Source organism: Carassius carassius, chromosome 12, assembly GCF_963082965.1.
Source record: "Carassius carassius chromosome 12, fCarCar2.1, whole genome shotgun sequence".
Taxonomy (NCBI): Eukaryota; Metazoa; Chordata; class Actinopteri; order Cypriniformes; family Cyprinidae; genus Carassius; species Carassius carassius.
The window spans coordinates 9914490-9936731 of record NC_081766.1 but is presented as its reverse complement, the minus strand read 5'-3'; the positions used below and the strand labels follow the sequence as shown (position 1 = coordinate 9936731).

The following is a 22242-nucleotide window of genomic DNA, read 5'->3' as shown; positions in this document are numbered from 1 at the left end:
GCCTACAGAGGAAAAGAAACAACAAAAATACTGAAGAAACATATACTGGAGTATCAGAATAAAAAAGTGAACTATGAGCGAAACTTGAAAATTACTGTAATACATTAACTTTCATTTCTAATAGAGAGAAGCACTGATAGGAGTCTGGATGAAGGACTTTGTGAATGAACAGTTAGAGGTTGATGAAATGTATTTATTTAGATAAATAATATACTATGAACATGTGAATGTAGCATACTAGTTTATCTAAGCTCATTAGAGAGGGCATTGATCGACAGAATGAATGATGTCTGGGATAACCAGTATGAAAGGAACAGATCCGGGTCCATACATATGCTATAACCTCACCAATGTGGTTTCAAACCATGTTACACTACCAGCACCAGTTTCAGGCTGAAAATATGCTGCTATTTGGCAGCGCACCAAGATGCAGTCCTGCTTATTTTGGAAACAACACAACATTCCCACAAGCCATATTTTTCACATAGTTACTGAGGTGAATCAGATTAATTATACTGATTTACAACTGAGATGAAACTATTTGCTTTTCAACTACAACTTGGGTTATTAAATCCAGATTTTGTAAAGGTCAGGTTCCATCAAATGCCTTCTTATATTTTTGCTAAACCTTTTGTTTATCTAAGTCCAGCTCTGATTTGAACAGGCCCATGTCTGAACGCTTCAGAACTCCTGTAATGAAATGTTCCTGACTTACCCTCTTACCCATTGCCCTTTCTTACTGAAACATTCAAAGTAAACTTGGCCACTGTTAAGCATCTGAATACCGTAATAAGATATCATGGGACTAAATGTATTTAGAGAAGCCTCTCATCCAAACCCCAAAGTAAACACATCGTGGACACAGGTCAAAACACAAAAAATACAATACCATGTATTTATGAATAATGTGTTTATAGCTTTAAAATGCCTTAATTACCTTGTAAATGGTTCATGATTAAGCTAATATATTTAGAATATTTCATACTTCATTCAGTTACTGTATCGAGGTGCTGCAACAGTAGTCTATTTTTTTAAGTATTGTTGTTGTTCTCTTATGTATTAAAAATATGAATTTAATAAAAATGTTACATGAAAACACACTTTCCAGAGGGGAAAGTGGAAATATGCCCCTTCATTTAGACTTGTCAACCAACCATAACAGTTACTAAACAAGTCACTACTCACAATACGTCCACATTGCTTTCTGACAGTTGGTTGACTGTGAAAATAACCTGTGTTTAATTATTATAAATCGTGATATTCTGCCTTTACAAATGTTTAGATGTTTGAAAGGTCTGTAATATTTCCTGTGTAGGGGCAGGGGTGAAGTCACATTTAAACTACTTAGACACTGTTTACAAAGGACTTGTAGTGATCCCACAAATAGATATTAAGTCAGAAATGAAGTCAGTTTCTCAGATAAAAGAGGGAATGAAGAAGAGCATACGATTTTGATTTACATTATGTGTTCATTACATTTCTAATTACCCCCATAAATGTACATATTAGTGGATCAAAACATAAAAGTAATATCATGATAATTTATTTTGCATACAGATTAAAAACATTAGTTTTATTCAAATATGCAATCAGGAAGCAGTAACAGTTACATAATTACATACTTACAACTGTACGCCTGCCTTCTGTTTTACCACAGATTCACCACTTAAGTAGCACAGTCTTTATTATTATTGCCATAATTTAGCAATATATGAAATAATTCAAATAAAAATGATACACAAAATGTTGGTATGATATTAACTATACATTGATTATCACTGGACTATTACTGGGAGGATGTTGTCATCCAGGTCTACTGTCCATGTTTGACCCCATCTGAAAGGATCTTATATCTTCTCCGATGAATTCAGTCACTGTGGGGATGAGAAATTGTGGGAGAAATCATTTAATTGATACAGATCTGTAAAAGTCTAGCTAAATGAATATTTCAAACAAAAAAAATTAATTCTTTAGCAAATCTCATAATGAAAATCCATTTTCATACCATACATTTTAATACTAAGATGCCTACATTCACTGGCATTTAAAATGATTTTATTTTATTTATTATTTTTAGGACAAAATAATATACATTTTTATTATAAGTAATTAGTATTGCCCATAACATGAAAATTATTATTGGCTTAATTAAATATATATATATATATATATATATATATATATATATATATATATATATATATATATATATATATATATATATATATATATATATATATATATATATATACATTTCTATATATAAGTTTTTTTTATGTTTTTGAAAAGTCTCTTATGCTCATCAAGTCTCAATTTAATTGATCAAAAATACAGTAAAAAAGGTAATATAGTAAAATATGAATATGAAATAGGAAGGAAAAAAACAGATTTTAGTTTTTAGTGTTTTTTATTATTATTATTATTATTATTAAGACAAAATAGCACAGAATTTGAATATGAGCAATTTATTGGTTAACAGGGAAAATATGAAAATAATTATTAGCTTATCATTCAGAATTTTAATATCGGTCCATCTTTAGTATGACATATAAAATCAATAATACCCACCTTCCTCTAGTGTGATGTGCTGCATCGGTGACGGGCCTGTGAAGTCCGGGGGTCCCTCCAACTTCAGACCGGGGCCTGTGTCTCTTTCAGTGGGATGCATCTGGTGCTCCCAGCTCTCATACTGGCAGTATGGAGGTGGGCACAGGTCCTGAAAGTGGCTAGTGTTTGATGGAGGTGAGGAACACATCTCTTGGGGACAAGGAACGTGTGGATATGGGGAGTGAGAGAGAGGAGGAAGGGGTGAGGTTGAGATCGGACTGCTGGCAGGGAATGGGCTCAAAGAGCAAGAGTGAGAGGGAGAAGGTGAGGAAGACAGATAGGGAGAGTCAAGCCACGGAGAGGGAGACGGGGAGGTGGAAAGATGTTGTGAGGCTCTTGGGTACATGGGAGGAAGAAGCTCCGTGAAGCCCAGCTCCAGGCTCTCAAAGCTGGGATGCCTTTCGGTCAGGACACCTCGACCTCCACTGTCCTCAGTTATTTCTGGTTTACGCCAGTAGTCCTCCTGGTAGCCATGCGAGGAGTCAGAGTACTCATTGGGATATGGAGGCAGGTGGAAAGACATGCTTCTGTCTTCTGTGGATAGGTCTGACCTCACGTCAACAGTGCTGCCGCTCCCCATGGGGCAGAGCGTCACCCCTTCCAGGGGCAAGCTAGAAGGACGGGACAGCAGTGGACGTTCCTCTTTAAACATGACTAGAAAATCAGGAAAACACAGAAGCCAACAGATTATAGCATTTAGTGACTTTATTATGCAGACCTCCATGTATTTAGATGTATGACTCAACATCACAGATGTAATATGATAATCCGAAATCACATTCTATAAATTTTACATAAAATGACAAGATATATTACCTATAATAAAATGATGTATGATTGTACTAAATTGTTTTACATATAATTGTATGTAATTATTTTACATAATTATTACACAACCATTCAAAAATTCAATTCAATTTAATGTTTTCAAAATAATTTCTTATGCTCATCAAGGCTGCATTTATTTAAATATATTGCATATATTAAAAGAAATACAGTAAAAGCTAATATAATATTGTCAAATATTATTATAATTTAAAATAACTTTTTTTCTATTTTAATATATTTTACATTTAAAATGTAAATTACATTTTCAGCAGCCATTACTCAGAAACACTCATACAAATTGTTCTAATACGATGCTTCAGGTGCTCAAGAAACATTTATTATTATTATCAATTTTGAAAAGAGCTGTGCTGTTTAAGATTTAACACATGTAGACGCTGTGATGCTTTTTTTCTGGAGTCTTTGATGAATAGAAAGTTCAAAAGAACTGCATTTATTTGAAATGGAAACCTTTTGTAATATTATGCATTCCCTTATGTTCACTTTTGATAAATGTAATGCGTCCTTAAAGAATAAAAAAAAATTTGTAAATTGAAAAAAATGTAAAATTGCTCTTCTGCGATGCTATTTGGAACATTTTATTGGAGATCAAAGCAACATATGATGCTTGAGCTAAAAGTGTCTTCAGATTGTGAAAGAGAATCTGTTCTTTATTACACACAATATACACAAGACATATTTTGCATCTCTTGTCAACAGTACAGATAAATACCATGTGCAGAGGGAGCATAGTTAATGGCTGCCTGTGTAACACTCACTGGGCAGATATTTAAAGCAATGTGTGCTGCTCCTCTTCCTCTTCCCATTGGACACGTACATGCAGACAGATACCGGGTGGTTCAGTGAAACATCGTTATAGGCTGGCACCCGTACACATAGCAAATTCTGCACCATAGAAAATACAGACAGAATTTGTTCATTTATTTTCAATTAACACACAGTGTACATTAAAACAGTGGCCTTTTTCACAGATACGGTTTATGTTCAATTTACCTCATCGCTTTTGTCCCTGTCCACATGTGCCTCCTCCTCCCACTGGACTTTGCCATCTAGAAATAAAAAATAAGTAATAAATACAAGCACTCAATCTGTGAAATGATGTCAGTTTCTTCCTTTGCATTCATCCAAGCTATAATTTTCACTACCATTGGTGTCAATAAATATTTCAATGTTTTTTAAACAAGGCTCTTATGCTCACCAAGGCTGCATTTATTTGATTAAAAATACGATTAAAAAAAACAGTGAACTATTATATTATTACACTTCTTAAAAGAACTCTTTTCCATTTTAATATATTTTAAAATGTACAGTAATTTATTCCTGTGTTGGAAAAGGTGAATTTACTCTAGCCATTACTCCATAAATCATTCTAATACGCTGATCTGGTACTCAAGAAACATTTCTTATTATTATCAATGTTTAAATATATAAAAAAATATATTTTACCATATTCTTTGAAGTTCAAAAGAACAGCTTTTCAGGTAATGTGCATTAATGTAAGCCTACTATAATACCTGATCCTCTCTCCATAAAGAAAACTCTGGAGGTGGGTAGAAAGTTGGTCCCACCTAGAAGTAGTTCCTCGCCTCCCTCTGCTGAACAGGAAGTAAGACTGATAGACTCCACTACAGGAAGCTCCTGTGCAGAGCGCTGTGCTGCAGGCAGAAATTCAAGCTTAAATTTGAGTGAAGATCATAGTGTATTGGATGGAAATAAAAAGAGACTAATTACACATAGTAGTCTCAGTTAAGCATAATTGTGATTTGCCACACTCACAGCATTCAATGGGTAAAGATGCCACCTGCAGGGCTAAGACTCGTCCTGGGGGGATGATGGGTGGAGACAGAGGAATATGTGTGCGGAACACCAAACGCACTCGAGTGTTCTTTCTCCCTACATCTGTCTCTCCTTTCCGGAGTTCAATGTCAGAGTTCCTCAGCTTTAGAATACCTGCACAGTCAATGCTAAGAGAGAAACAGGAATTCAGGTATGATCACTTACTGAGGTGTCCATGACATACAGTCAGGGCTCAAGAGTCTTACAGGGCAGTCATGTTGTTCTCTGGGTTGAGTGGGATGTCCAGGAGTTTGGTGCCAACCTGGATGCTCTCCTGACTAGCTGTGCCAACCATCTTCCCTGTCACTCTGTGTGGAGAGAAGTTTTTCACATGTTAACCCATGGATCTACCAAAAACACTTTTGTTCAATACTGCGAAATATCACGTTAGTGTTTTACCTGTGTATTTGATAAAAAGGATGAGGACGTATTGATCTGTCATCAGCAGTTCCTACAAACACCTGCAAGGAAAGCGGCTGTCTCTCAGTATAACCTACGAGCTGGACAACAAAGCAAAGAACAAAAAAGGAAAAATGTAACATCAATTCAATTAGCTGAGGAAATTACTATACTGTAAGTAATTTCAGTGTATTCTCATTTCTCATTTTAAATAGTGGCTGTTTTCAAATATGTGAAATTCCACAGAGGTCATGCCTTTTGTATTGATTTATTTATTTGACATATGTATTCATTTATTGTTTCTTTTTCTGCAGACCAACAAACAATCACAAATTCAAATCAGTAATACAAGTAAGTAAAGTAGAAATACACACGATTATGAAGTAACAGCATCTACTGTACAGGACTGTACATTAAAGCATCACCTTCACTACTGGATGGCCTCCAGGTGATGCCTTTACTGCTCCTCGACTTCCTTCAGTTTCATAATGAGCGCGATGGTGTGGTCTGGGCTGTACCTCTATGCGCAGTTCATACTGATCAAACTGTGAAGGCAGCGGCCAGTCAAGTGGCGGCAGTGCATTAGATCTGGGGCAGGATTAAAGAAGCAGAGACAATGTAAGGTAAGAGGTCAAAGATTAACATTATTTGGATTTCTAAAATAGTTTAGTGTGCAAAACAGCATGCTTCATTCCATGATTAGTGTTTCAAACTGTGGTATGCTATCACATTTTCACATGACCTTAGAATACGGCATGTTAAATTCAGAAAATGGAGTATATGTATCATCTTGGAAATAAAAATGGTTATTTTCTGTAAAAATACTTTTGACACTCTTACCAAATAATATGTAAATGATCATATATATATATATATATATATATATATATATACACACACACACACACACACACACACACATAATAAATCTCAAGCTTACATATATTTAACATAAATTAACACATTAATACTTTATGTAATTCATTTCAAATGTAATGTGATAACATGATGAAGTCATGTGACAATATATCATACTGCTCTTGAAATCATGTAGTATTCAGTGCTTAATTTACAGTATGCAAGTTGTGTACAAACCTAAAGAGAGGACTGTGAGCGCTGGCCCTGGTTCTGCCCCAGCCCAGAGCAGGAGGCACAGACAGGTAGTCCATCCCTAGTGAGGGAGGCTCCCTTCTTAGCTGAGCAACCTCTGGGAGGGAGCTGGGAGAGGTCTGAACGAGGGTCAGCTCTGGTTCGATATCTCTTGATGACATCTGGATTAGCACAAGGAATGTGAACACCCATACACACACCAGGATGGTCATATGACAAAATGTAAGTGAATTCTTCATTTGATTACCAAGAATGGATCATCAGTGAGTTTAACAGACAAATTAAAAAAAAACACCTGTTCCAGAGAGGTCTTCCTGGTCTTTTGTGGGATGTTGAGCTCAAAGCTCACCGGAGACTGAGACTGAGCTGAGGTTTCTCCTGTGTCTGGGAGGGAGGAGAGATCTTCAGAGTAGCTGCTTCTGCGGGAGGTGCAGGGGGAGGCCAGTGGGGAGTTCCTGCGCTTTTTGCCCCCAGGAGACGTGGGACGTGAGGAGGGCGATAGGCAGAAGTGGGCAGCAGCTTCATTGAGCTCGTCCTCCTCCACCAGGAGAGAATCACAGCTGGAAGCTGGACTCAGCCATCCACGAGATGAGGAACTGGAAGCAGGGCTGGGGCTTGGACTGAGGGAACCTGCCCCTGTCATGACATCACGGTAAGAGTCCAGCAGGGGCAGGTATAGACGCTCCCTGTCCCAGCCACCCCCGCCGTCCCAGTAACTTCCCCCTGCTGGACCTGAGTCCTCTTCAGGGGAGATAGTGGTGATCTGGATGCTGGGGCACTCAAGCACTCTAGACTCTGAAACCTAGAACAGAAAAAGAAGAGGGTGCCATATCATTGTGGGCAAAAAATAAATAAATAAATAATTGTGATATCATTGAGCAACATTGCAACACAACTAATGAATCTACAGCATGACTGAAACACACAGCAGTGTTTTTATGAATGAAAGATTCTTGTCCAGTTCTTTTAGTAAATCTAAAACATACAACATGCAGACTGACACCTGAATGAAACACAATTATCAGTCAGTTGCTCAGGTTTTTTAAGTGAATCAAAAACAAGCAGCACAACCAGCGTAGTCTGACCATTGAACGATGTGACTCTTCTTTTTAGTAAATCAAACATATACATCTTACAACTACCTGTAAATTTTAAATCAGTGTGGTTACTGACTAGTTCTTCATATGCAGTGTTATTTAACATTATGTATACACTATTATAGCATTTTTTAAATATTGTGTATTTTTATTGTAATTTTCATTATAGTTTTGAGAATTTTGTTATATATTTTTGACATTTTCAGTAGTTTAAAATGTTCAAACTGATTTAGCTTTTTATTTTATTCTTTTTTAAGTTTAGGTCATCCCTTTAATATATATATATATATATATATATATATATATATATATATATATATATATATATATATATATATATATAAAAAAAATATATATATATATATATATTAAAATATATATGTTAAATTAAAAAATGTAAAAAAATAAATACAATTTTATATATATATATTCAATATTTCAGCTTTACTTCAATTAACGATAAATTTTTTTGTTCATAGATTTAGTTAACACTACTGTCTATATGACAATTTCAATTAGTTTCATATTAGTTAAATATCAGACTTTTCTCATCAATGAACTTGCATTCCTTTTTTTGTTCAGATTTTTTTTTCTCCATAAAAGTAGTAAAATAGTCATTAATGGGACTATTAAGGGACATCAAATGAGGAATCAAATGCAAGACTGGAATCATTGCATTTTTTATGATTCCACAGTCTATTCGTGACCATGTTTACGTCTGTATTTTTGAGTGAAACAAGACATTCAGAGAGTAAGGAATTGATCTTTTCCTTCACAATGACATTATAAAGACAAACATGTTTTTCTCTGTAATAATTTACTGATGAATGATGTATAATAAGGCCAAAAACACATATTAAATAAAAATGTATGATTTTGGTTTGATTTTGGTTGACTTTAAATGCTAAAGGATACTTACATTTAATTGAACGCTAATATTTATTTGCAGCCCTTATGTGCCAAAATAAAATATGCACAACAGTTCATGGCAACCAATTTTGTTCTCAATAAACATTACTGGGCAACAAAAACGAACTCCTGAAATTAAAACCAGACCTCCGGATTTATTTCAACATAATTAATCACAATGTGTAACACGATGCTTGTATCAGGATGTTCTATAAATCAACAACTCAGGCAAATGTGCCTCCCACCTGTACTGATCTTGCTGGCAGACTCTCATAAGTCTCACTGAACTCCCTGACCAATGCCCGTCTGGGGGGTGGGGAATGCATCCCTGCCCTGTGACCGGCTGACGGTGGGATACCCACGGGTTGGCCAGCCTGTGCGGAAGTCAAGTGGGTATCTGTGAAGAAAAAAAAAGATTATTGTACATGGCAAATCAAGCTTTCCGAACTGCATGAATATGCATATGGTATAAACAACTATTGAAACGTGAGACACGAGGGCTCTCATTGGAGGAAAATCATAACAAACACAGGGAAGCCTTTGTGGAGACGTCATTTATTATTTCCACCAGTACACACAGACTTGTTTACCTCAGAAAGCATCCACAAGGTTTTCCTAATAGGTTGATTTCTGAAATCTCACAAAACATAAGCATATCAATGACAATTTATTAAATATTTTAGATTCTTCAGTTAATGTTTTTACAAAAAACTGGGGTAACTTTAAACACATTAACAAAAATCCAGTAACTTTATTTAAACTGTATTCTTATTTTATATACTTTGGTTCTGTCATTAGGATTTCTGAGCTCACTTGTTTTCTTCACATTCCTTCTTGCATCAATAGCAAATATGCACATTTTAATGAAAAACATAATTATGATTATTATAATTTTAATTAAAATAATAACCCAACATATCTTCATTTAACATAATTTAATTAATAAAAAAAAATGTACAATTATTTACAAGAAATGAATTACGTTTTTAACACTTAAAAACGATTTGTCTGATTGAATGTTTCAGATATTATAAAAGCTACTTTAAAATCAACCTTTCAGACTGGAAAGGTCCATGTTCGCAGTCACCGCTCTATTGTTGCTGTAAACTATGGTTACCATGGTAAGTGTTTGCAGGGCAATTGTGAAGTTCAACATTCAGGACCTACACAGCAATTTCTAATCCTTCAAGTTGTTAATATGATAAAGGGCACAAGAAAATAAATAATTAAATATGGCAACGCTTAAAAATATAGTAAACATCTGAAGAAATCAGTTGCAAAGTGATGCGGTGTAGACAGAAACCTGAAGTGCATGTTTCCACAACTTCACACCAGAATGAAGGCGGAGGATAGGTGTACAACAGAATGTGTGCCAGGAGGGGGAAAGAGGGCAGAGAAAAGGAGGGAATATTGGAGGGAGGTATCTAAATGCATGCTCAGTAAACAGAGATTGAGGGTTCAGGTCCAGATGGCAGCTGTTAACTCTGCTCACACGCACAGCTGATTAAAAACACATTGCACTGTGCTCCACACTTACCCATAAACACACGCACACTTCCACCGATTAAACTTAGTTACACAGTAAGTCAGACTACATGAGCATATAAGCATTCTTTAGAGACATTAAAAATTGTGCCCCTTTCTACGAGTAAATACATTCAAAGTCTTCTATATAAATATGCACAGTGTACTGCCTATGGGTCAAAATAAGGATATAAGAATGATGTCCAAGATGATGAAAAGGTGAAATCCATCAAAAAGCAAGCTCAAAACACAAGATCAACTTCTTTGCATTTATATGGGTTTCATATATATATATATATATATATATATATATATATATATTTTTTTTTACATTTCTACAAAAATCTTATAACAACAAAAATATCTAGTGGTGTAACAATCATCAAGCAAAACGCAATGAAATATTTTCTTTTCACCTTAAATAAACTAGTGTCCACAACGTAATGCCTTAATATTATTTACATTTAATTTAATTTAATTTCATTTTATATCTGTGAATGTAAAACAAAACTGAGCCATTAATATAAAGAAGTGTCCTTAAGATTACTTAATCTGACCTGAACAAATTGTTCCTTCTCATTAAAGATGAAAATGTCTGATTTACTAAATAAATAAAAACTTAATGACATGGACTCAACATGAAGGTCCTTTCAATTTATATATTTTTTTAGTCACTTGACAATAAAATGGCTTTAATTGCTGATTTGCCAGATAAGTTTTTTTCCCAAAACGTTAATAAAAAAATGTAAGCAAAATTGATGATTATTAGCCAAACTATACAAATTCCACCTTAAAAAATAATTATGAGAAAAATACTTTTAATTCAGAAATTAAAAAGATTTAGGTATATGTATTTTAGGGTAAAAACATTATCGTCATCACGTCATTGAAACATTCATATTTATTTTATATTTTTAAAGTAGATTTACAACTATTTATCATGTACATATTCCGAGGGTTTCTAATATAGGCTAGCCTAATCAATGAAACGCTAATTACTTATCTAAAGCTACTAATACAGCGCAAAGTAACTGATTGCTCAAGGAGACAACCGAGATAATTTATATGTTAAACTTTACTAGATTCAAGGTTTTTAAACCTAGAACATCTGTTACCAGCCCAGGCCTATAACCACTCATGTGCACCATCCCAATATGTATAGCTTCGCCACCCGTCCCATCTTTCATCTGACCACTCATACCGGCTGGCTCTTGGTGCGTCTGGCCGCTCTCGGTGTCTTCTGGGCCGCAGCGGCTCTGGCGCGGCGGATCCTCCTCGAACACGAGCTTGAACTCGAACTCTCCCTCCTCCCAGCCCGAGCCCGGCGCGGCCCCCATCGCTCACTCCCAGAAAAGTACGACGAAGACCGGCTACAGATATATCACTGACTCTCTCTCACACTTCTCAATATCAGCTCCGTTTAAAACTGATAGAAGTCATTCAGCTTTTCCAGAATGTCACCGTGCACGGTCCGCTATCTCCTTCATGCGCCTTCCTTTTATTACAATAAAGAATTAAAAGTTATCCTCAAGCTGAAGTATCATAGCCTATTTGCATGGATCATTTTCTTATCTCCGCATCGCTTTTGCAGTTTATCATTTGCTCATCTCTTTAACTTTTTTCTTCCCAGTAGATTCGCTTACGATTTCCGTGACATTATTATAACTTCATCTCACGAATTTCCATCGTCCAGAACCGGCCGTGTTCACAGCCTCATGTCCCACATACGGTCACGTTCAATAACAAATATCCGCTGAACTGACATTTATCCCATAACTCCTCCACCGCCATGGAGCAACAAAGTTACATCAAGTTCTTTTACGTTCTTTACCCGTAATTGCCTTTGGGCGGATTCCTCAGTACCGTAACGCCCTCTCTATTCGTCATTTAACCTGTCTATCAACAACCCCCCTCTTTTTTAGCGTAATGTGCCCGTTTTTGCGGCAAAGTGTGTTGACTGGCCAGTGAGCACAACCACATATTTTAGAGTGAAGTATAACTTTATGATACCCACAAGAATCTATTCCAACACACATTAAAAAAAAAAAAAAAAAAAAAAAAACAGCAGAAACACATTGTCTTCTGTCTAATAGAGAATTCCCTGGACAAGCACCAGTGAAAACCTGGTCTGGCAAACTGGTACTGAGAAATACGCTACATTTTTCATTTATTTTCCACATGCTTAACTCAACATAGTGGCTATTTTTGTTTTAGACACTGATGCTGAAGGCTGATCCATCCGTGACGCCATAACGATAGGCATGCCCTCTCTCTCTTCCCATCATTCTTTCCCCCTTCTTTGTCCCTCCCCTTCCTTCTCCCCAACTCTTTATCCCAGTTCTCCCTCCTTTCCCTTTCCTTGTAAGATCTGTTTCTCATTATCCTCTGTAGTCTGCACTCTGTCTGAGACGGGAGATGAAAAACTTAAATAAACATGGTCTCTCTCTCTCTCTCTCTCTCCCTCTTTCTCCTGCTCTCTGACAATTCTCACAATAATTATCTTTTGTCTTATTTTAAAGCTCGTCTCATGTCTGATCTTTGGAAGTGAGCTTTCCATGGCTTCTGTTGCTGTTGATTCACTAAGGCATCCATCTGCCATTCACCAGTGCTGGAATTACCTTCCAATTTAATTTAGTGATGTGAATAGCCATAATTCTGGAAGAGAATAGAGCATATAAAGAATATGAGCCTTTTTGAAATTGGATCGTATGGTCTTAAGCACAGGGCTTGATTGTGAGGTGGCACGTTTCATTAAGTTATAAAAATATCAGAGTTATGCATGAGCTTCTCATCAGCAGCAATCTGTGATGTTTTTTGACACACACACACACACACACACACACACACACACACACACACACACACACACACACACACACACTAGACCAAAAGCACATTTATGGGAGAACGTTGCCATCCTGTGGACAACAATGAAAGCTAGTATGTTTAGTTCCCACACAGCCTCCTATCACGTCACAATGACATTATATGCAAATCTGATATTATTATAAACCTCATGCACAGCAGTGATTAAGCAGCTCACTTTGGTGTTTCACTGAACCCATGAGAGTTTGGAGAAGCTAATGTTACTCATGAGAAACAGGTCACTGAATAATGACCCATAGGTCAGAAATAAGGAAGTGAATTTCCTTGTTAAGTTAACCCCCACCCCACTCTCTCTCTCTCTTTCTCAGAAATTTCTCATATATAACAGTACTTTCCTATTTGGTATGGTTGGTTAGGAATGTGTCATATTTTTGATAATAGACACTGATAGACTTTACTCATGTTAGTGTGGGAAAATATATTTTCATATTCACTGACATCTTTATACCATAGACTCTAAATTAAGTTTTCACAGCAATGTTTTAAGTAACCTTTTAACCCTATAAAGCCCAAACTCTAGCCTATACCTGTACCTGTATCTTTCTTCTGTGTGAAATCTTAACTGATTTTTATGAAGTAGAAGAACTTTTATGTTGTTAGTAATATTATACATAGTATTTCTTTTTATAATATATATATATTTTTTTTGTTGTTGTTGAAAAATTAATAATACATGGAGCATATTTTGAGGAACAAATTTTATTTGTACACATTTCTCAGTCATAATTGCATTGTATGTTTTACCAAACACAATTAAAACTACAGATCTTTGATCAAAAAACTAAAATAAATTCTAAAACATATTATTGGGACATAGAGGCCTCTGAATAAAAAGTTACTTTTTCCACTTAAGCTCAATATTCAGCTTAATGATAACACTTTTTTAAATATTTTGTCTAAAGGTTAAAAACAAACAGATTTTTCTGACTATTATTTCATATTTCAGGCTGTAAAGAACCTTTTTTCCACTATAAATAACCTTTTGTGTGATGTAACGTTTCTGTGGATGGGGCCATAATTTCCTGATGGAACCATAACGCCAAACAAAAATCTATATTTTCAAGCGTGTTAAGTATTGTCACTGCTTACCACGTGTTGAAAGTGCCATATAGCATACATTTTCTTGGATGGACCAGACTCCTGTATTCTTCTCTGCCCTTTTATTTAATACTCTTCTGAGTATCAAATGAATAATATACCTTACAATTACGTATGGCTTCAAAAGACATGGAATATTGAAGATGAGTTGTGTAAGGTCCATGCACTCGGTCCAAGGAAGGTATCCAGTGCTGGCTGAAGTTTTCTTGCATGTTCGGTCTTTTCAGCATGCAAAGTTATTCAATTTAAATTTAATTCTAATCTGACTCTATTTTAGTATCTAATCTGACTCCATTTTAATTTGACCTGGAATATAGATTGTCAACGAATTGGTTGCTTGACCATTTCTAATTATTATTATTCTGAGATTTGATTATTCTATTTATTCTCTAGTATTATTGTACTCATTCATTTGGGTGCTCATGTCGCTCAAAAATATCGCTTTAGCTTTAGCATATTTTATGGTCACATTCTTGTCAGTCTTGCTTATTAAACAGAGGTAATTGGCTAATACTTTAGTGCTTGCTCAATCTAAATGTACTTTTATTTTTACACACTTGAATAAAACATCATTTCTCAGAGGTCACCACTACTATAGGTATAAACCGACCAACATTACTTTCCCTGATAGTAGATTTGGTATGGTCATGCCATGGTTTCCCATGTGCACTTAGCTAGAGTAATATTACAATAAACAGAGGTTAGGCTCACCATTTAGGTTGGTCGAACAACATCCAGTTGAAATAAACAGAAATTCCCTACAAGCCCTTACAATCTAAGTACACTTGAACTAATACCAAGTGTTAGCCGCATCTCTAAAGATACAGTTGGTGTGCCCTATGCTCCTTCACACTTTACGCTATGAGGTCATTCTTGCAACAGAAGGCCCAGTAATGTTTTGCCACTTCGATTATATACCCGGACCAGAACAGAGAAATCTTCAAATCAGTTGTAAAAACATAAAATACCTAGTTTGGGGGTGAAAACAAATCAAATATCTTCATTAGAACATCTCCTACATCAGAAGAACAGGTTCTGTTTTGTTTATTCTTGCCTGTTCTGTTTACGTGAGAGTGAAACCTTAACAGTCGCACCTGAAGTATTTATATTGACCACACATAAAACATCTTGAAACAGTAGATTTGTGAAATTTGCATGGCTGACTGAGACCTGAGTGGAAGGAGAGGGTGAGGAGTCATGAAGGGGATGAGTGGACTAACCCGTGCATATGTGAGAGGTGTTTTCCTGCATTTTCTCCCACTGAGATGTGGGAAGAGATGTCTGTATGTTAATGCACGGTGTGTGTCTATTGTATGTCTCAGAAGATCAGTGTCTGAGGTTCTGTAATTCTTAAAGTTGTAAGAATCACTTTGGGAGCCTAACAGTAGGTCTAGCAATCCCCATTCATTACTATATAGAAAAAATATTCTTCTATTTCTGTTTCTCCTACTGTGTTCCACAAAAGAAAGTTATAAGAGTAATAGAGAATAGTAATCTATGATGAATGATTAGACAAGTTAAAGCTGGTCAGAGCAAAGAGTAAGTGGGTAAGAGCTGAGGTGTGGAACTGTGTCATACACCTCACCCACTCCTTCCTGCATTCTCCTTGCATGCTGTAGCCTGCAGGTAAAAAAAATCCTTGTACTTTTGTTAAAGGAAAAAAAAAAGACATGGATAAATTGGTGTGTTGAAATGTTAGGGAGGAGAAAGGATGGGGGTGGAGTAAATAAGAAACTAGCAGTTTAGTGACAGAAAGAAGCAGTTGGACATTTATAAGCATACAGTAAGTGTGTTTGATTGCTATAGTATATAACATTTCATAGAGTGGGATCACGGAAAGACAAGAATTTACAAAATTTAGAAGAAGCTGTTTAAAAGTTTATCTGAGACAGGCAAAGAAAAATAGACATCAGCTTGGAAACCGCACAACCTAACCAGGTCCATCTGGTCACATCTGGAAATACAGTTCAGCCATTCGGATCTAATCAAATGTATTGGTAAGTTAAAAGAAATGTTCTTTGATTCTATTCCTTTTTTCCCTTTATTTTTCTCTTTCATAATTTCCCTGTTTTCTAATGTTTTCATCTCCATCTCCATTTTATCCTTTGTGGCCACTCTCTGTTGATGCAACTCTGTCCAGTTTCTGAGTTTCACACATCTTTGAGGCTCTGAGGTCAGCACTGTTCACAATCAGGGACAACTTTAGTGACAACATTGCAAACTGGACAATCTTATCTTGCACTGTAGGTATTACAATATTGAAAATGGTGTCGTGTAAATGCCCCCTCAGTGCAGTTAGTTGGTGAGGAATGTACATGATCCTAAAAGTGAAGTACAGTTCATTACAGCTCATTTCGCAACCCTACATATTCTTTTTCATTAAATTCCTTGCTTTATGTTCTTTTAACTTGTCTTTAAATATGCTATTCTTTTCTTGACAATTGCTGTAATAAAATACGTACGTATAGTTGCATATTTATAGAATGGTATCTTTCCAGATGAGGGTGTGTGAGAATATGATCAGTTGATAAAACAGCATTAGTGTTCTTAGTAGTTGAGCTCATGATCACACAGCAAGTTGTAGCATGTTGTTTCCAAGGTTTTTTTTTTATTTTTATTAATGGCAGATTACTGGCTGAATTGCAATATTAACATCGTTGCTGAGAGCCCATCCCAGATTCTGGCTTATACTTTATTTGCCTCTGAAGGAAATATTATAAAAGTAAAAATCTTCAATAATTCATAATACATCATTTGTAATACACCAATTGGATATCCTTTGTTTTTTCAAAGTTGTTATATTTTTGGAGCATGTTTACAAGGAAATACTATTTCAGTCTTTATATTTCAAAATGTCATATTTAATTCAATGTGTTACTCACATTGTAAATCCTACAGCAGTGTTTGAGACAGCATACAAATGTAACAGGAGACAACATGACTTTCCTGCTGGAAAGAAATAAAATGTATTATTTTCATTACTTTCCTACCTTCTTTCCAAGAGTTAGTGATATGAAAGCATTTTCCAGCTTCAAATAACATTGGTTTCTGATTCCAGCAGTCTTTCTGACGCCTCCCTGATGGGATCAGGTAATGGGAACAAGACAAACCGTACGGATGACAGCATTGTGAGTAACGATATCTCTGTCACTTTTGGGGCCCTCATCCTCAGCATTGTCTTCCTTCTGGGCGTTCCTGGCAACCTCTTCATTATATGGAGCATCCTAGCACGTGCCCGCAAACGCTCCGTCACCACCCTACTCATCCTCAACCTGGCTTGTGCAGACGGTTGTCTGATGTGTCTGACGATTTTCTTTATAATATACCTAGCCAAGCAGAACTGGATATTTGGAAGTCTCATGTGCAAGCTGCTTTTTTACTTGTGCAATACAAACATGTATGCTTCTATTATGATTATTACGATAATGAGTCTACAGAGACTAGTGGCAGTGATGTGGCCCACATACTTGAATGCCTGCACTCGTAGACGGACAGTAATAGTTGTGCTTGGAGGCCTGTGGATTGTCGTATTTCTTTTGGCACTTCCTGCTTTGATGTTCAGAGAAGAAATTAAGAATGACAATGGGAAGAACCGCACTGTGTGTGCAACTCATCACACGTGTCCACAGCATGTGAGTCTCTATGCTCTATCATACTGCTAAGTATTGTACTTTACATTTCTCATAACGCACCATTTGTACCATTAGAGGGCCTCAGCAAATTTCTAAGTAGAATTTTTTTAAAGGGTTAGTCCACTCAAAAAAACAAAACAATACAAAAAAAAAATTCTGTCATTATTTACCCACCCTCATGCCATTCCAAATTTGACTTTTTCTCTTCTGCAGAACATAAAATAAGATATTTTGAAGAATTTTGGTAACCGAACATTTGCTGTGACCCATGACCTTTTCTTATATGGAGATGCAATGGAAATGCATTGCTTTGCATGAAGTTTAACATGCAATGAAAATTCTGGAAACTGTTTGGCAACCAACGTTCTTCAAAATATCTTTTTTTGTGTTTATATAAGTTTGGAATTCCATGAGGGGGGAGTGATTGATTATTCATTAAATCATATTCAAATAATTTAACTTTATAAACTGTTTTTAAAAAATCAAGGTAGAAACTATTAACGTATTTTGAAAAATATTTTTATTGACCATTTCAATTCCTATTTCCAAAATATTATATTGTTTTATGAAAGAATATACAGTTTAACACTTCCAGTTTCTGTTATTAAAAATATCATAATTAAATACTGAAGTAATAATTATAACTTATATAAGGGGACTTTGAATGTTACAGTATGTTGGACAGTTGGGGCCTTTAAGTCAAAAAGAATGAGTTCCACTAATATAAACACAATTGGTACCAACTTGGCTTTAGTTACCAATTATATAGAAAACAACCTCGGATGACTTCACTATTAATATTACTGTACTACATAGGTGTCCAAACACAATCCTGGAGGGACACTGTCCTGCAGAACTGAGCTCCAACATGACTCAACACACCTGCCTGGAAGTTTCTAATATGCTTAGTAAGGCTTGGAGCTAAACTCTGTAGGACAGTGGCCCTCTAGGAGCAGGATTGGACATCACTGCTGTACAAAAATAGGATATTACTATAACAATATAAACCCCTTCGGGAGATCAAACTGATTATTTTCTGATAATGAACAGCTGACTGTGCTTATGCCTTACACAATTACATAATTCATACATGATTGTCTTTTATAAACAGGTGGTATTTCAGTACACACTTGAGACAGTAGTGGGCTTTCTGGTGCCATATGTGATCATTGTCAGCAGTTATGTGTGTATCCTTCGCCGCCTCAGACAGACCATGTTCAAGAGAAGGATACGAAGTGAGAACCTCATTCAAGCCATTATTGTGACGTTCTGCATTTTTTGGCTTCCCTACCACTTTATTAATATAGTGCAAGTAAGTCGTTTTATTTAAACTTCTTTTTGGTAATCTTTTTCTAAATCTTTGTGAGCACGTATGAATTGTCATTTGTCTTCTGGTCAGGTGGTAGCAGCTCTTACACCAGAGAAATTTCCACTCAAAATTAGGTAAATGAATTGAAGATTTTAAAGTATACTCTACATACATTTCCCCAAACGTCAACAGAACCAAAGTAACCACCTATTCTATCTGTCCCTAGACTGGATAAAATCTGGCAGTCCAGCCGTGCTGTAACGTCCGCTCTGGCGTTTATCAGTAGCTGTGCCAATCCTATCCTCTACACGTTTGCTGGACGCTCCTACATCAAAGCAGATGGTCTTGCATTCATGGCCAGACTCTTTGAAGGCACTGCCCTGGACTATGGTGCACGGAAAAGCCCTCAGAACACAGATGCCATCAGGCTCTAAACCTCATTGGATCAGACACATAAAAATGAATCTTGGACAATAAATTGTATACTTTCATCAGTTAGTATGGTGTTAGCACCCAATCTGTTTTTTATATTTGACTTTAAAATTCACAACTAGTACACAAGTCCCACCATGAATCAGGCATACATTTAAAAATAATGTATTGCAGCGGATTCAAATCCTCACTGACATTATAATGCTGGCATCTTTCAGAGTAACAAGCAAACTAGGACAAATCATACTACTGAAAACAGTTGTCTATACTTTAATCTTCTGTACCCATTGGGTTATATCTCTAGTAAAATAAAGGCAAGTGGACCTCATTCAAATCCATAGTAGAAAGTCAGATAACATGAAGAAAATACCAAAAAAAAAGAAAAAAGAAAAAAGGAAAATAAGAAGGAATAAATACAACATAGATTAGATAGAAGATAATGACTTCATAGTTTGGATTTAACGAATTATAGCCTACCTTAGTCAACACATTCCTGCTTTCAGAAGTTGAGATTCCTCCAGAATATTAGTGGAAATGTTAGAAGAAAATGTTAAAATGTTAAAATGCTAGAAAAACACACTGCATATGACACTCTTTCGCACATTTTAGAATGGCCTTTTACTGATTCCTAACTTTTGAACAGAAGTATAATTTTGTTCGAGTTTTAGGTGGGAGTGAATGAACAGTACTCTCTTCCACCCTCAATACCCATGGCTGAAGTGCCCTTGAACAAGGCACTGAACCCCAAGTTGCTCCCCGGACACTGGATATATAGCTGCCCACTGCTCCGGGTGTGTGTTCACGTTGTGTTCACTTCTCACTGCTGTGTGTGTGCACTTGAATGGGTTGAATGCAGAGCACCAATTCCAAGTATGGGTTACCAAACGTGGCAAATATCACAACTTTAACTTTCACTTTTGATCCCCTTCTGGCTTGGCCTGGATGGGACCTTTGGCTCAGGACGACAGCTCTTCCCTTGGATCTATGTGTCAGACCTTGCTGGAATCATCGCAAATGCCTTAAAGAGGGACCCATCCACAGAGCCTGATGTATTGAATGGAGTTTCCCCTTCATTGAATACCAATTTTAAATTCACAAAGGCATTGGGCAGGACTCTAAAAAGACCTACTATCTTCCTGTGCCTGGCTTTTTCTTGGATGTCTTCCTTGGTTCTGAGAGAGCTGTTATCCTCACACAAGGCCAGAAAGTGGTGCCAAAGAAAACCCTAGAGTCTGGCTTTAAGTTTCAATACCCAGATCTTACTTCTGCTTTAAAAGAAATTGTTGGATATAAGTGACCTGAGGAGCTTTTTTTAAGCATATAAGTGCAGTATATTTCTTTATAATATATATATTTTTTATTCAAATGAAACATATACAAAATTAATCTTGATTGTACTTGCTTGATTTAATGTAAATAGTCAGAAAGACACATTGTTCTCAGCTCCTTTGTCTCTCCCCCTTAAGAATGACTTATATTTATCTGTGTGTTCAAAATGAGCACTTCATCTGTAAATAAATGTTTATATGAAAATCATTGAGTCCAGCTGTGGTATCTGTGGTATATTCCAATCATAGCATATGTTATGTCTCTCATCACTTTGAGTGGCTATATTTGGCTCATCAGTCTGATCCATGAGGTCATCCTCTACATGGATCATTTACATATTTTTCCTCAAACACTACATTTAGAACAAATGCACATCAACACATCATAAAATCTATATATGGACACAATTTGCTTATGCCAACTGTTTAATGTTAGATATTAAGGTTTTTAAGTGATGTATTATATTATTGATTGCTGTAAAACTATAGAAATATAGCTAAAATAATAATAAAAACTTGCTAACCTCAAAATCAATTATGTTCAATACAGCACAAAAGTAAATCTTGCAACTGGTAGTGGAATGTTTTACTATCCAGAATACTGCATATATGAAAGTACTCATGAAATACTTGTGAAGTTGACATTTCTGGTGGTGTAATATATATTAATCCATGTAAAAGTATTGAAAAAAAATATATATATATATAGTTAATATGCATGGGATTTAAAATAAAGAGCCAGTTTCTGCTTGTGTGAATAGTGTTTTCTTAATAAAATAGATAATTTTATAATGTAATGTTTTTATTTAGCAAAATATAATTCTGAAAACATACAGCTTTACCTTTGAATTTATATACATGATGTATGTTTATAAAAAAAAAGGTTAATGGACACGTCACGCATTAACTACCCAATCACTGCAAAGTTATTTACATAAACACAGCTCCGAACGTTCAGTCGAGGTTAGTGTTCAACATTTTAGCTAAAAAACAAACAAATAAACAATTCTCTTAGAAACGAAGCTGACTGAAATGTTTTATTAATATATGTTTTATATTTTTTTAATTCCCATCGTCTAAATGATTCACCGTCATTGTAAAGAGTTGTTCAGTGGAGAGGCTACATAAAGAGGTGCAGTATACGTCACACTACGGAGCGGAAGGAAGCTTACTGTAGAGGTCACATGCTGGGTGCTCGTCACTCATCCAATCACCTCGGGGAAGGTCTG

General features: G+C 35.8%; 2 protein-coding genes across 3 annotated transcripts; one reads left to right on the top strand and one right to left on the bottom strand.

Moving 5' to 3' along the window:
- Positions 1–1527: 1527 nt before the first annotated feature.
- On the bottom strand, positions 1528–12153 carry LOC132154732 (nuclear factor of activated T-cells, cytoplasmic 4-like). Its single transcript, XM_059563396.1, has 13 exons — positions 11530–12153; positions 9050–9201; positions 7094–7600; positions 6784–6959; positions 6114–6276; positions 5689–5789; positions 5496–5597; positions 5230–5417; positions 4968–5108; positions 4447–4502; positions 4212–4338; positions 2569–3261; positions 1528–1874 (listed from the first exon to the last, which is right to left on the bottom strand). Exons 1-13 carry the CDS (start codon positions 11663–11665, stop codon positions 1804–1806), a joined length of 2613 nt encoding a protein of 870 aa, XP_059419379.1. The 5' UTR covers positions 11666–12153; the 3' UTR covers positions 1528–1803.
- A 3881-nt stretch (positions 12154–16034) lies between these two features.
- On the top strand, positions 16035–19753 carry LOC132154731 (leukotriene B4 receptor 1-like). 2 transcript variants are annotated; one of them, XM_059563395.1, is made up of 5 exons: positions 16035–16309; positions 17374–17944; positions 19056–19256; positions 19344–19387; positions 19480–19753. In XM_059563395.1, the coding sequence occupies exons 1-5, from the start codon at positions 16302–16304 to the stop codon at positions 19685–19687; spliced, it is 1032 nt and encodes a 343-aa protein (XP_059419378.1). In that variant the 5' UTR covers positions 16035–16301; the 3' UTR covers positions 19688–19753. The 2 variants fall into 2 exon arrangements, with proteins under 2 accessions (XP_059419378.1, XP_059419377.1); XM_059563394.1 differs by having other exon boundaries at positions 16036–16309; positions 17371–17944.
- The last annotated feature ends 2489 nt before the right edge of the window (positions 19754–22242 follow it).